Raw genomic sequence first — 10,726 nt, 5'->3', positions numbered from 1 at the left:
GCAGCTGCTTCTCCAGCTGTCCCGGAAAAAAGGAGCAGCAGGGGTGGGCTGGGAGTGCAGAGACGACAAGGAAGAAGGTGACCGTATCAAAACCAGGCGCCTTGTAGTTGTCGGTGACTCAGAGGAGGGAAGAGGGTGCACTGTTGTCTCCCTCATGTTAGGATAAGATCAGAAAACACACATTCAGCCAGTATCACCTCACACACACCTGGAACTGTCTGAGGAGGAGCGACAAGGGGAAATGTACAGACGGGGGGTCTCCATTGTTTTCAGCTCTCTTAACTGTTTCTTAATTTAAAACATTTGTTTGTAATGACTTTGAATTACTTTGTACTTCTATTAAGTATTCTCTGACCTGAATGTTCTGATCAAAGAAAAGTTCTTATGGCTGCTTGTATTTGGGAAACATTTGGCATTTGATACTTTGGCTTCTTTTGTTAAATGAGAAAATGAATTTGGTAAAAAACAAAATATGTGTATATGTTTCTCAAAGTAAGGTATCAAATCAGTATTGTTTTAGGCTTGGTACTGAAACTTAGGTATTGTAGTAAGAAGATGCAATATGGAGAAAAGACGCCCCCTCACATCCAGTTTTAGTATAGAACGATAAAGCCGAGCTTTCACTCTCTGTACCTTCTTTATAAAAGGAATCCCAAGACTAAGTACGTCTTTGCTTTGCCAGGAAAGTACTCATGGAAAATGCACTTCACAATTATAGTCTGCAAAGTACACAGGAAACTGTAAATACAACATATTGCATTACATGTTGATGAATGAATACAGAAAGTAATAATTTAATCAAATAAATTACACTTCAGAAGTAATCAAATGAAGAGCTACAGTTCCTACAACACATCAATAAACATGTATAGTATAATGCCAAGACATTATATATAAAGTCATATTTTATAGTATGTCTTCCATGGCCCCCTCTTGTCAGTTACGCATGATCCTCGTCAGTAACCTGAAAGTCGAGATTACTTCTAAGAAAAATGAAACTGAACAAACAGCCTGCCCCTGTAGAGTTTCCCATGTCCTCCGAAAGTCTTTGACATCCAGGTTTCCACAGAAGGAATTCAAGGAGTGTACGATAGCAAGTAGTTCTTAAAGAATTGTGACCAGAATATGTACTGAGCAGGACATTTTACAGTTGACAAATAAACTAGTCGATGCTCTCTGGTGGACTAACTACTGTACTGGCGACACTGTGTCAACATATCTTTAGCATTTCTGTCCTGAAAGTTCTTGTCAACGTGTGCTTTTACCGATACACCACTAATAAAATACAATCGCTTCTAATTTATAACAAAGCTTTGAAGTATTAGGAAACATTTTCTGGAGGTAAAACACATTCTTTGTTCATCCACACTAATGTAGGTGCAGACCAAAGGGCCATTAAACAAATAGCTTGTTGTTAGTTGGTTGCCCATAAAACATATCATTTGATTAAAATGATAAAACCTTTGTACCATTAATCTTACACTCAAGTACACACACAACTACTCCGATCCTTGTGGCTCATTAATATTCTGATGTCTCTCCAGTTTTAGCCATTAACCACTTGACATTTATGCCGTGCTGTAAAACACTGTCATTAAATGAGCAGCGCCAGCATGCTCACCACACCGCCACTACCACCTCCACCGCCGCGGCTCTGTGTAGCAGCAGGGATCACTTTTTCCATCCATTTAGCACTCCCATCTGACTGGTTGTGCAGCTACTTCATCGGAGGAGGATTTTTAGCTGGAGAGGGAAAGAGAACGTTAATTTGGACGAGTGCGGAGGAGTCACCCTGAGCAGATGTTCCCAAATGGAGAACAAATCTGCGAGGAGTTCCCTGGCTGTTACACGTGTTAGTATTTAGTCAGGGTTCCACTGATATGGGCTGTCAACAATTTGTACACGGACAAAAGTAGTCGTAGACTCGAAGAAGCGCAGTGCAACATTCTAAAGTAGCCAACTTTTTAAAAAACCTCAAAACTTGTTTTTGCAATCCATCCAACTTTAACTTTGATCATTGCTCATTTAGTCACAAAAGTTTCATGTCCTGTATTTAATCTATGGGGGGGGGAAGTGTTTTAAGACAACAAGTCAATAACAATACAATAAAAAAGATATGTTGTTTCCACCAAAGTGTTTCTCTTGTTAAGCTAAAGTAACCTCCTAAAGAGCTTTTAGACCATCAACAAGCACTAAAACTCTCCTATTAAACCTAAGCTTATGAGATTGTTTTTGGAAAAGATCACACGTTGTTACCTTGTAAGTGGAGAGAAAGTCTGGAATACATTACTGTCCTTGATTTAAAATTTACAAAGAAATAAAATGTAATTGTAGACTAGACGAGCGCTGGTTTTATATGTCCACTATCTCTTGAAGTCTGACCTGGTGTAAGGGCTTTCAGATCCTGCATGGAAAATTCACATGACTTAAGTGTGGAGCGTCTCTGCTTTTGGAAGCTCTGGCCACATCTAAACCAGCTACAGGCCAATGAGAGGCCGAGTAATTGAAAGCAGCTCTAAATGGGGACGTTATGACATCAGCTAAGCCCGCAGCGCTGAATGGGAGGATGTTTGGAGAGCGTTGATGGAACAAGCCAAATGGAGCATTTGTTCTTTCCATCTTTTTGTATGTTTGGATTTAAATGTCCACATGAAACTCACAGAATCATTATTCCTTGTTCATTCTGGTATCAAACGTAAACGCCTGTGTTTGATTATGTCCCTTTAAAAAAAAAAGAAAGAAACAAAAGCTCCTTGATTCATGAAAGAAGATGTTGGCCTGTTTCTGATTTTGTTTCACGCTTCATCAAGTATCTCTCAGCCTTTTCTGAAAGCTCTCTCTCTCTGTCTCTCTGCAGGCCTGCCCCACCCCTTTGCCATCACCGTGTTTGAAGACAGCCTCTACTGGACTGACTGGCACACCAAGAGCATCAACAGTGCCAATAAATTTACCGGCAAGAACCAGGAGATCATTCGCAACAAGCTGCACTTCCCCATGGACATTCACACCCTGCACCCCCAGAGGCAGCCTGCTGGTCAGTACACACACATTTCACCTTTAAAGTTTGTTAAATATCCCTGAAATCCCAGTTATTTTCACTTTCTGAGTGAGAGCAGCCGAGCTCCCCTCTGGGAGGACCAGAGGACAGATGGGAGCTAAATGAAACGTGTATGGTGGATTGTAAAGTTGTTGAGGCCAGTTTTCACCACAGAACACACTATTCTAATTTTCCAAATCTGTATTTATTAGAGGCTGTGTTGTCCTTATGAACACATCTGTTCTGTCATTGTCAAATGATAGCAAGGTCACAAAGCAGCAACTTGAATCAGGTCAATCAATAGCATCACAATGGAAGAATTCGATACACTGTTTTGTAAGAGGCAAAAATATCAGTTAATCACTCACATTTAGGGCAATGTATCGATGTTATATCGATATTGTGATATAATTTCTTCCATATCGCCCAGCCGTAGTTCCATTAAGACATAGTTATACTTGCTGTGTTAGTGGTTCGAGTTTCATGGATTGTAATGTTTGCACCATACAGTATAAATGATGTGCAGAAATATTATACTATATGTCCATATATATATATATATATATATATATATATATATATATATATATATATATATACTGTGCATAATTTCTGCTGGACTCTAAAGTAAAATAAATAAAACAGTGTTCATTCATGGAGGCTTAGATGATCCTTATATGGTTTGTTTGTTCACTCTACATCCCCTCAAATCTGTCTGGGATTTTGTGTGTGTGTGTGTGTATTTTTTTTCTGAAGTGAACAATGGACCTATTTTTTAAAACAACCAAGTGTGCAGCTTCCAGCAGTAGAACATTGTGTCATGCAGCAGGCTGGAGGGTTAAAAATGCTGAGCAACAAAACATGAAACTCACCATAAGAGGGTGGAAGATGTGCTGGTTGAGGACTGACATGGACAATAGGAAACTTCATAGCACACAGAAGTGAAGATTGTTCCCACGTGGTGGCAGACCCAGAGATGATAGAATGATTTGTTGCACTTGTTTTAGACCCTGTGGATAACTGGCCAGTTGAGGTGTTTTATCAGCATGGTAGCAAAGACTTGTGTTCTTTGCTAACAAACCATGTTGAACTTGAGTTCTGGCCAAGAGAAAGTTTTGGTTATCATGCTGATAACATTTGGGACACTAAACTGCGAGCTGCGTCTGCGTTGGCCGAGAGAAGTATGGCACTATTCCTTTACTTTCAGTGTGGATGCGGTGAGTCATGTGAGTGGAATAAAGTTAAACTCTGCATCAATTGAACAAAGCTGAAAACTTGAGTGAAATCCAGACGCACGCTGTGACATTTACTGTAGAAGAACAAAAGTCTAAAGCTCTGCTCTCGATGTGTAGTTTATTATATAAAAAAATGGAAACATAATGCTTTCATTTGGTGGTACACAGTGAAGAGGCAGACAGAGAACATAGAGAGAGTGAGTGGGTGTGACATGCAACCAGGCTCCCAGGTCAGGTAGTAAAATCTAATAACAAAGTGACCTTTAAAGATGCTGGTCGCTGCTAAAGATGATAAGAAAAAGCCTCTTCATAAAGTTTCAAGCCACATAAACCTTCATTTACTGAGCTGTGTGTGTCTCTGCCTCTCCTGTAGGTGGCAGAAACCGCTGTGGCACCAACAACGGGGGCTGCAGCCACCTGTGTCTCCCCAGCAACAAGACGCACATCTGCGCTTGTCCTACCGGCTTCAAGAAGGTGGACCACTCCAACTGTGCAAACGGTGAGTCCCTGAAACATCTGGATTTTGAATATGTGTCATAATTGAGTGGATGTTGCATATTTATTTATTTATTTATGAAACAATAAATGCCAACAGCCACACTTTCACTCAGTTAACACTTATTATCGTATGCATTAAAATACAATGTATTACTTCAATTGTAGTTTTTAGTGTTTACTATAAGACACCGGCAACCATGTTTGTGTCCTGGTGGTTTAATTTATTATTTTTTTTAAATATATTTCTTTAATTCTGTCATCTTTGACTTCCTGTCAGAGGATCTCTATTATTCCTGTTGCTCATAAAGAGTATTCTGCACTTTATACTGTTTTAACGGTCAGTGTTGTCAGTAAGTGTCCTAGAGAAAGTGTTTTAAAGAAAAAAGATTCTTAAACATCCACTAAAGAGAAATTTCACGTAATTGAAATTCAAAACAAGTTAAATAACATCATGTAAGTTTTATGTTTTATGTTTCCTTCACTTCACTGTGACAGCTGCAACACTTGAAATAGAATGATGTGATATTTACACACCCTGTAGTCATAGAAACATCTACATTAAACTACCATAATAATAGATAATCATGTTAGAGGAAGGGTTATGATGTTAACAGTCTGTTTGCTTGGGCTGCTAGTTGTCTGTGTGTTAGTGCTGTTTTGCTGTGTTCACTGTTGACCCCACTGTTAAACCTAGAAGACTGACAGAAGACCTTTGGTCTTTAATCAGGTCTTGACAAGTTCCTGCTTTTTGCCCGAAGGACGGACATCCGACGAATCAGCTTCGATACAGAGGACATGTCCGATGATGTCATCCCTCTGGCTGATGTGCGCAATGCCGTGGCTCTGGACTGGGACGCCAAAGACGGCTACATCTACTGGACGGACGTCACCACCGACTCCATCAACAGAGCGCTGTGGAACGGCACCAAGCAGGAGGTCAGTGACATCTACAGTGTGATTGAGCTCAACACTGAAAAATCCCATCATTAAATGTATCCTTCGAGTGAACAGAGGAGAGCGGCAGGACTTAAGTTTATGCAATACTGCCATCTACTAGGGCTGATGTGGAAGTGCAACAGCAATGTAGTTTGTAGAGTTGAGTTGAAAACATTTTGCTGTCCCTGTTTCTCCAGGTGGTGGTGGACACCAGTCTGGAGAGCCCGGCAGGTTTGGCGTTTGACTGGGTGACCAACAAGCTCTACTGGACCGATGCTGGTAAGCAACCTCCTGTCACATATTCTCTCATAATTATCTGTAATGCATTATGTTCGATCACGGAGCATGTTGGTGTGTGCTCTTGGATTTTAAACCAGTTATCTCGTCTTGTGTTTCTCAGGCACGGATCGTATTGAAGTTTCTAACGGCAATGGGAGCATGCGGACGGTCCTGATATGGGAGAACCTGGACCGGCCCAGGGATATTGTCGTCGACCCTATCGGAGGGTGAGATGACTTTTAAAAAAAAGTTGAAAACATATGAACCTGAACTTCACATGGCACTCATTCTTTTCATTTTTTTTATTCCGTCGCCGTAGTTTCATGTACTGGACGGACTGGGGTGCCAACCCAAAGATCGAGCGTGCAGGAATGGACGCCTCCAGTCGAATCGTCATTATCTCATCTAATCTGACGTGGCCCAACGGGCTCGCCATTGACTACCAGACCAAACGCCTGTACTGGGCCGACGCTGGCATGAAGACGATTGAGTTTGGCAACTTTGATGGTTCAGACCGACAGGTAAAGGGTTTTTATAAGATTATTCAGTCACTTCTCACAACATTAATGTCTTCATGCTGATTTGTTTGAGAAATTCTTCAAACTTAACATGTATGTAGTGTGTTATTTAATGTATTTCGTTGTTCATCCTTGGTTGAGATTTGCTTTCATTAATTTGGAATCAACACTGTAAACAGATGCTTAGGAATGTTTACAGACTCTCTCTGTTTTCTTTTGCTTACAGGTTTTGATTGGCAGCCAGCTGCCTCACCCCTTCGGCCTTACTGTGCACGAGGATAAGCTGTACTGGACAGACTGGCAGTCCAAGAGCATCCAGAGCGCTGACAAGCTCACAGGCCTGGGGCGACACACGCTTGCCGAAAACCTGGAGAACCTCATGGACATCCACATGTTCCACCGACACCGAGAGACAGGTAATTTAAGGATGTTCACATCCCCGTCAGATGAACAGTGTAGGAACTCCAGCTGATTTTTAGTAGCTAATCACTTTGGAAAATAATTGTCAGATACTTAGTCGCAGTCCTACTCAACACCCACTTAAAACTCACAGTAATTATTTAATTTCAGTGTGCTACAATACAGAGATATACATTCCTTTTGGACTATTTGTAGTTTGTTTGTGACAAAGGGGGAAGAAATGTCCTCCTGTCATTTTTTACTTTTCTGACTTTTGCCGCCTCTGCTCAGAGCTCAGATCCGGTGTCTCTGCTGACACTCAGGGGATTACAGGTAAACTGAACCCAGATCACTGGCAGAGAAGACAGAGAGCTTCAGGGGCACATACCAAACTGAAACCTCACAGATCTCATCTCACTGATGTGTGGGGCTTTCCCTCGTTCCCTTAAGGGAAGCTATGCGTTTCTATGTTGTTTGTCCCAATTTTTCCCATTCCCTATCCACTCCTTGCCTCTAAACTAACCTAGAACGCAGGACGGTAGGTGAGCTGAGTTGCTTTGTTTGTCTCCAACTGTAGTGCGTAACCCATGTGCGGTGAATAATGGCGGCTGCAGCCACCTCTGTCTCCTGGCTCCTGCTCCCAAAGCCTCCAGCTGTGCCTGTCCAACCGGGATCAACCTGCAGATGGACGGAAAGACGTGCACGCCTGGTACGAAACTTTGTCTTCAGCGACAGAAATAATCCAGAGTTTGTTATCTGTTCCTCCATGTTTACAGTGCAGACAGTAACTGCTTGTAGCTAATGCTGATGCTTTGCAGGTCAAAATACAAAGACGTGTCGGTTGGTGAATCTCAGAATCAGAAATCCTTTATTAGTCCCACAATGGGGAAATGTACCTTGTTACAGCAAAAGAACGAGAAAGTAAAGTGGAGTACACAATAATTAAATAGAATGAAATAGAGCAAAAGTAGTATAAGTACAAAGTTGTTGATACAAAGTTGTAAAAGATGAATATTGCACATGGCAGTGATAATTGCACAACAGTGGTGGAATAGTCTGTTCTTGGTGTGGTGGTCTACCAGGGGCCGTGGGGATTGTCTGACTGCTGCAGGAAGAAAGGACCTACTGTGACTTGTTGACCTCCAAGGCAACATTTGTCAGCATCAGCAAAGGCATAAGGAGAAATGTAACGCTAAACATATTCATCTCAAAAGGAAAAACAATAGCAGTGACAAAATCCTTGGGAAATGTATTTTACAAGCCTGCAAATAGCAGAAAAACTGCACCAAAACAGTGTGGAGTTTGCTCAGGGAGATCAAAGCATATCAGCCTCCCTTTTGTATTCTGGCAGCAAGGCGCTGCGATGTTTGTTGATATGTGTGTGTGTGTGTGTGTGTGTGTGTGTGTGTGTGTGCAGGCATGAGCAGCTTCCTGATCTTTGCACGACGTACGGACATCAGGATGGTTTCTTTGGACATCCCCTACTTTGCTGATGTGGTTCTGGCCGTTAATAGCTCCATGAAAAACACCATCGCCATCGGGGTCGACCCTAAAGAAGGTTCGTATGTCTTAAAGTTTGAATATGCCAGTTTCAAAGAGACGAGGGATGTATGTATGTATGGAGTCCTTACATGTGTATGTGGCGCCTCCTGCAGGAAAAGTCTATTGGTCTGACAGCACACTGAAGAAAATCAGCAGGTCCAACATCAACGGAAAAGCACAAGAAGACATCATATCGACGGGTGAGGAGGACGGCTAACATGCACAATGCTGTTTAACTCCACGCGGTCAGAGTGTCACGACTCTCTGTGTCTTTCTTTGTAGGGTTGGTGACGACGGACGGCCTGGCGGTGGATGCTGTTGGCAGGAAGATCTACTGGACGGACACGGGAACAAACCGCATTGAGGTCGCCAACCTGGACGGCTCCATGAGGAAAGTTCTTGTCTGGGAAAACCTGGACAGCCCTCGAGCCATCGCCCTCTACAATGAGATGGGGTGAGGCTGCTCAAGCGTGATTTAGAGCATTGGTTGAAAATCTCGCCTAAAAAAATCCTGTTACTTAATTAAAATACCAGACTGTGAACATGCTTCACTACATCTTCAAGTTCTGCATTCACAATCTTACTTAGGTAAAATGTATTGTCTCTCTCTCTCTCTCTCTCTCTCTCTCTCTCTCTCTCTCTCTCTCTCTCTCTCTCTCTCTCTCTCTCTCTCTCTCTCTCTCTCTCTCTCCCCCCTCCAGTTATATGTATTGGACAGACTGGGGAGAGAATGCTAAGCTGGAGCGCTCAGCGATGGATGGAACAGACCGCAATGTCCTCATCAGCAACAACCTGGGCTGGCCCAACGGCCTGGCCATCGACACGGCCGGCGCGCAGTTACTGTGGGCCGACGCTCACACTGAGGTTAGCAGCAGTGACTCCTAGTGACACTCGCATGAATTTTCACCTCCACTGTATCGCCCTTTAATGTTGACTTTATTCTGCTGTTACACTCATTGCAAGTCGCTCTGGATCAGAGGAACTGTTCAATAATAAGAATAATAAGAATAAGAATCTATATACATGTTCAGCACTTTTCAAACAAGGGCTTCACAGTGAGAAAAAAATCAATTGTAAAATCAATTTTAGACCATTCTAAATAAAAAGCTGTTAGATGTATGAAGATTTCAAAGGTTAAATGCTAATTGAAAGGTAATTGCGTCCCTCTCATCTCTCTGGTCCTCTCCAGCGCATTGAGGCGGCCGACCTGAACGGGCAGAATCGCCACACCCTCATTACTCCAGTCCAGCACCCGTACGGTTTAACCCTGCTGGGTTCCCACATCTACTGGACCGACTGGCAGAGCCGCAGCATCCAGCGCGCTGACAAGAACACCGGGACAAACACCATCACGGTGCAAGCCAACCTGCCGGGCCTGATGGACATCCAGGCTGTGGACAGGGAGAGGCCACTGGGTGAGTCTGAGGAACAGAAAGAGCATATGATAGCTGCTATATGAATGAAAGAATATTTGTGATAAAAAAACAACTTTAGAATTTGTATTTGAATTTGAATTGTATTGAATTTGGACTCAACAACTACTGACACGTAACTGTCTGTTGTGTGACTGGTACAGTTGAAATAGCCCTGCTGCCTCGTAAAACAAGTGTTTCCATCTATGTATTATGCTCATTTGCTTTTTTTCCATCTCCCAGTCAATGTTAGTTTGAAGTCCTTCCATGATGATCCCAAATATAGCTTCTGTTGATTATAGTATAGAAAGCTCGCCAGGTGATTGGCAAGTGATTATATGTTGCCTAGAAACAGTAAAACGAGCAAAAATGAGCTTTGAGTACACGCATACGTTTGTGTAAGAGGTCTGTGGTTTCCATTTTTATTCTAAATGCACATGTGTCCTCTTTGCAGGTTTTAATAAGTGTGGCAGGAGGAACGGGGGCTGCACCCACCTGTGCCTGCCTCGTCCCAACGGTACGTCCTGCGCCTGTCCCACCGGCATCCTGCTCAAGGGAGACGGCAGGTCGTGTGATGACTCCCCGGAGTCGTACCTGCTCTTCTCCAACCGCGTCAGTGTGCGCAGAATCTCTCTCGATACCAGAGACCACACAGACGTGCACGTACCGGTGCCCGAGCTGCACAACGTCATCTCACTGGATTACGACAGCGTGGACGCAAAACTTTACTACACCGATGTCACCCTGGATGTTATAAGGTGCGAACGCAAATGACATGCAAACTCTCTTGCTATTTATATTTTAGCGCTCATTACAATAAATTATGATTTTATTATTATCTGTATTAATCAGTCGGTCAGCATCAGTCAT

General features: G+C 42.7%; 1 protein-coding gene across 1 annotated transcript in view; it reads left to right on the top strand.

Moving 5' to 3' along the window:
• The window catches only part of lrp4 (low density lipoprotein receptor-related protein 4), an 88,996-nt gene that overhangs the window by 69,449 nt on the left and 8,821 nt on the right, over positions 1–10,726 (top strand). Inside the window, exons 13-26 of the mRNA XM_029425438.1 lie at positions 2,858–3,034; positions 4,646–4,771; positions 5,498–5,706; positions 5,904–5,985; positions 6,107–6,212; positions 6,305–6,506; positions 6,730–6,919; positions 7,480–7,611; positions 8,320–8,460; positions 8,558–8,644; positions 8,727–8,898; positions 9,146–9,308; positions 9,634–9,859; positions 10,311–10,614. Coding sequence (XP_029281298.1) covers positions 2,858–3,034; positions 4,646–4,771; positions 5,498–5,706; positions 5,904–5,985; positions 6,107–6,212; positions 6,305–6,506; positions 6,730–6,919; positions 7,480–7,611; positions 8,320–8,460; positions 8,558–8,644; positions 8,727–8,898; positions 9,146–9,308; positions 9,634–9,859; positions 10,311–10,614 — 2,317 coding nt within the window. The remainder of the gene's footprint in view (positions 1–2,857; positions 3,035–4,645; positions 4,772–5,497; positions 5,707–5,903; positions 5,986–6,106; positions 6,213–6,304; positions 6,507–6,729; positions 6,920–7,479; positions 7,612–8,319; positions 8,461–8,557; positions 8,645–8,726; positions 8,899–9,145; positions 9,309–9,633; positions 9,860–10,310; positions 10,615–10,726) is intronic.

The sequence above is a fragment of the Cottoperca gobio genome, chromosome 3, assembly GCF_900634415.1.
Source record: "Cottoperca gobio chromosome 3, fCotGob3.1, whole genome shotgun sequence".
NCBI classification, from domain to species: Eukaryota; Metazoa; Chordata; class Actinopteri; order Perciformes; family Bovichtidae; genus Cottoperca; species Cottoperca gobio.
Note: the sequence above shows the minus strand (reverse complement) of the source record. Positions and strands in the feature narration are given on the sequence as shown.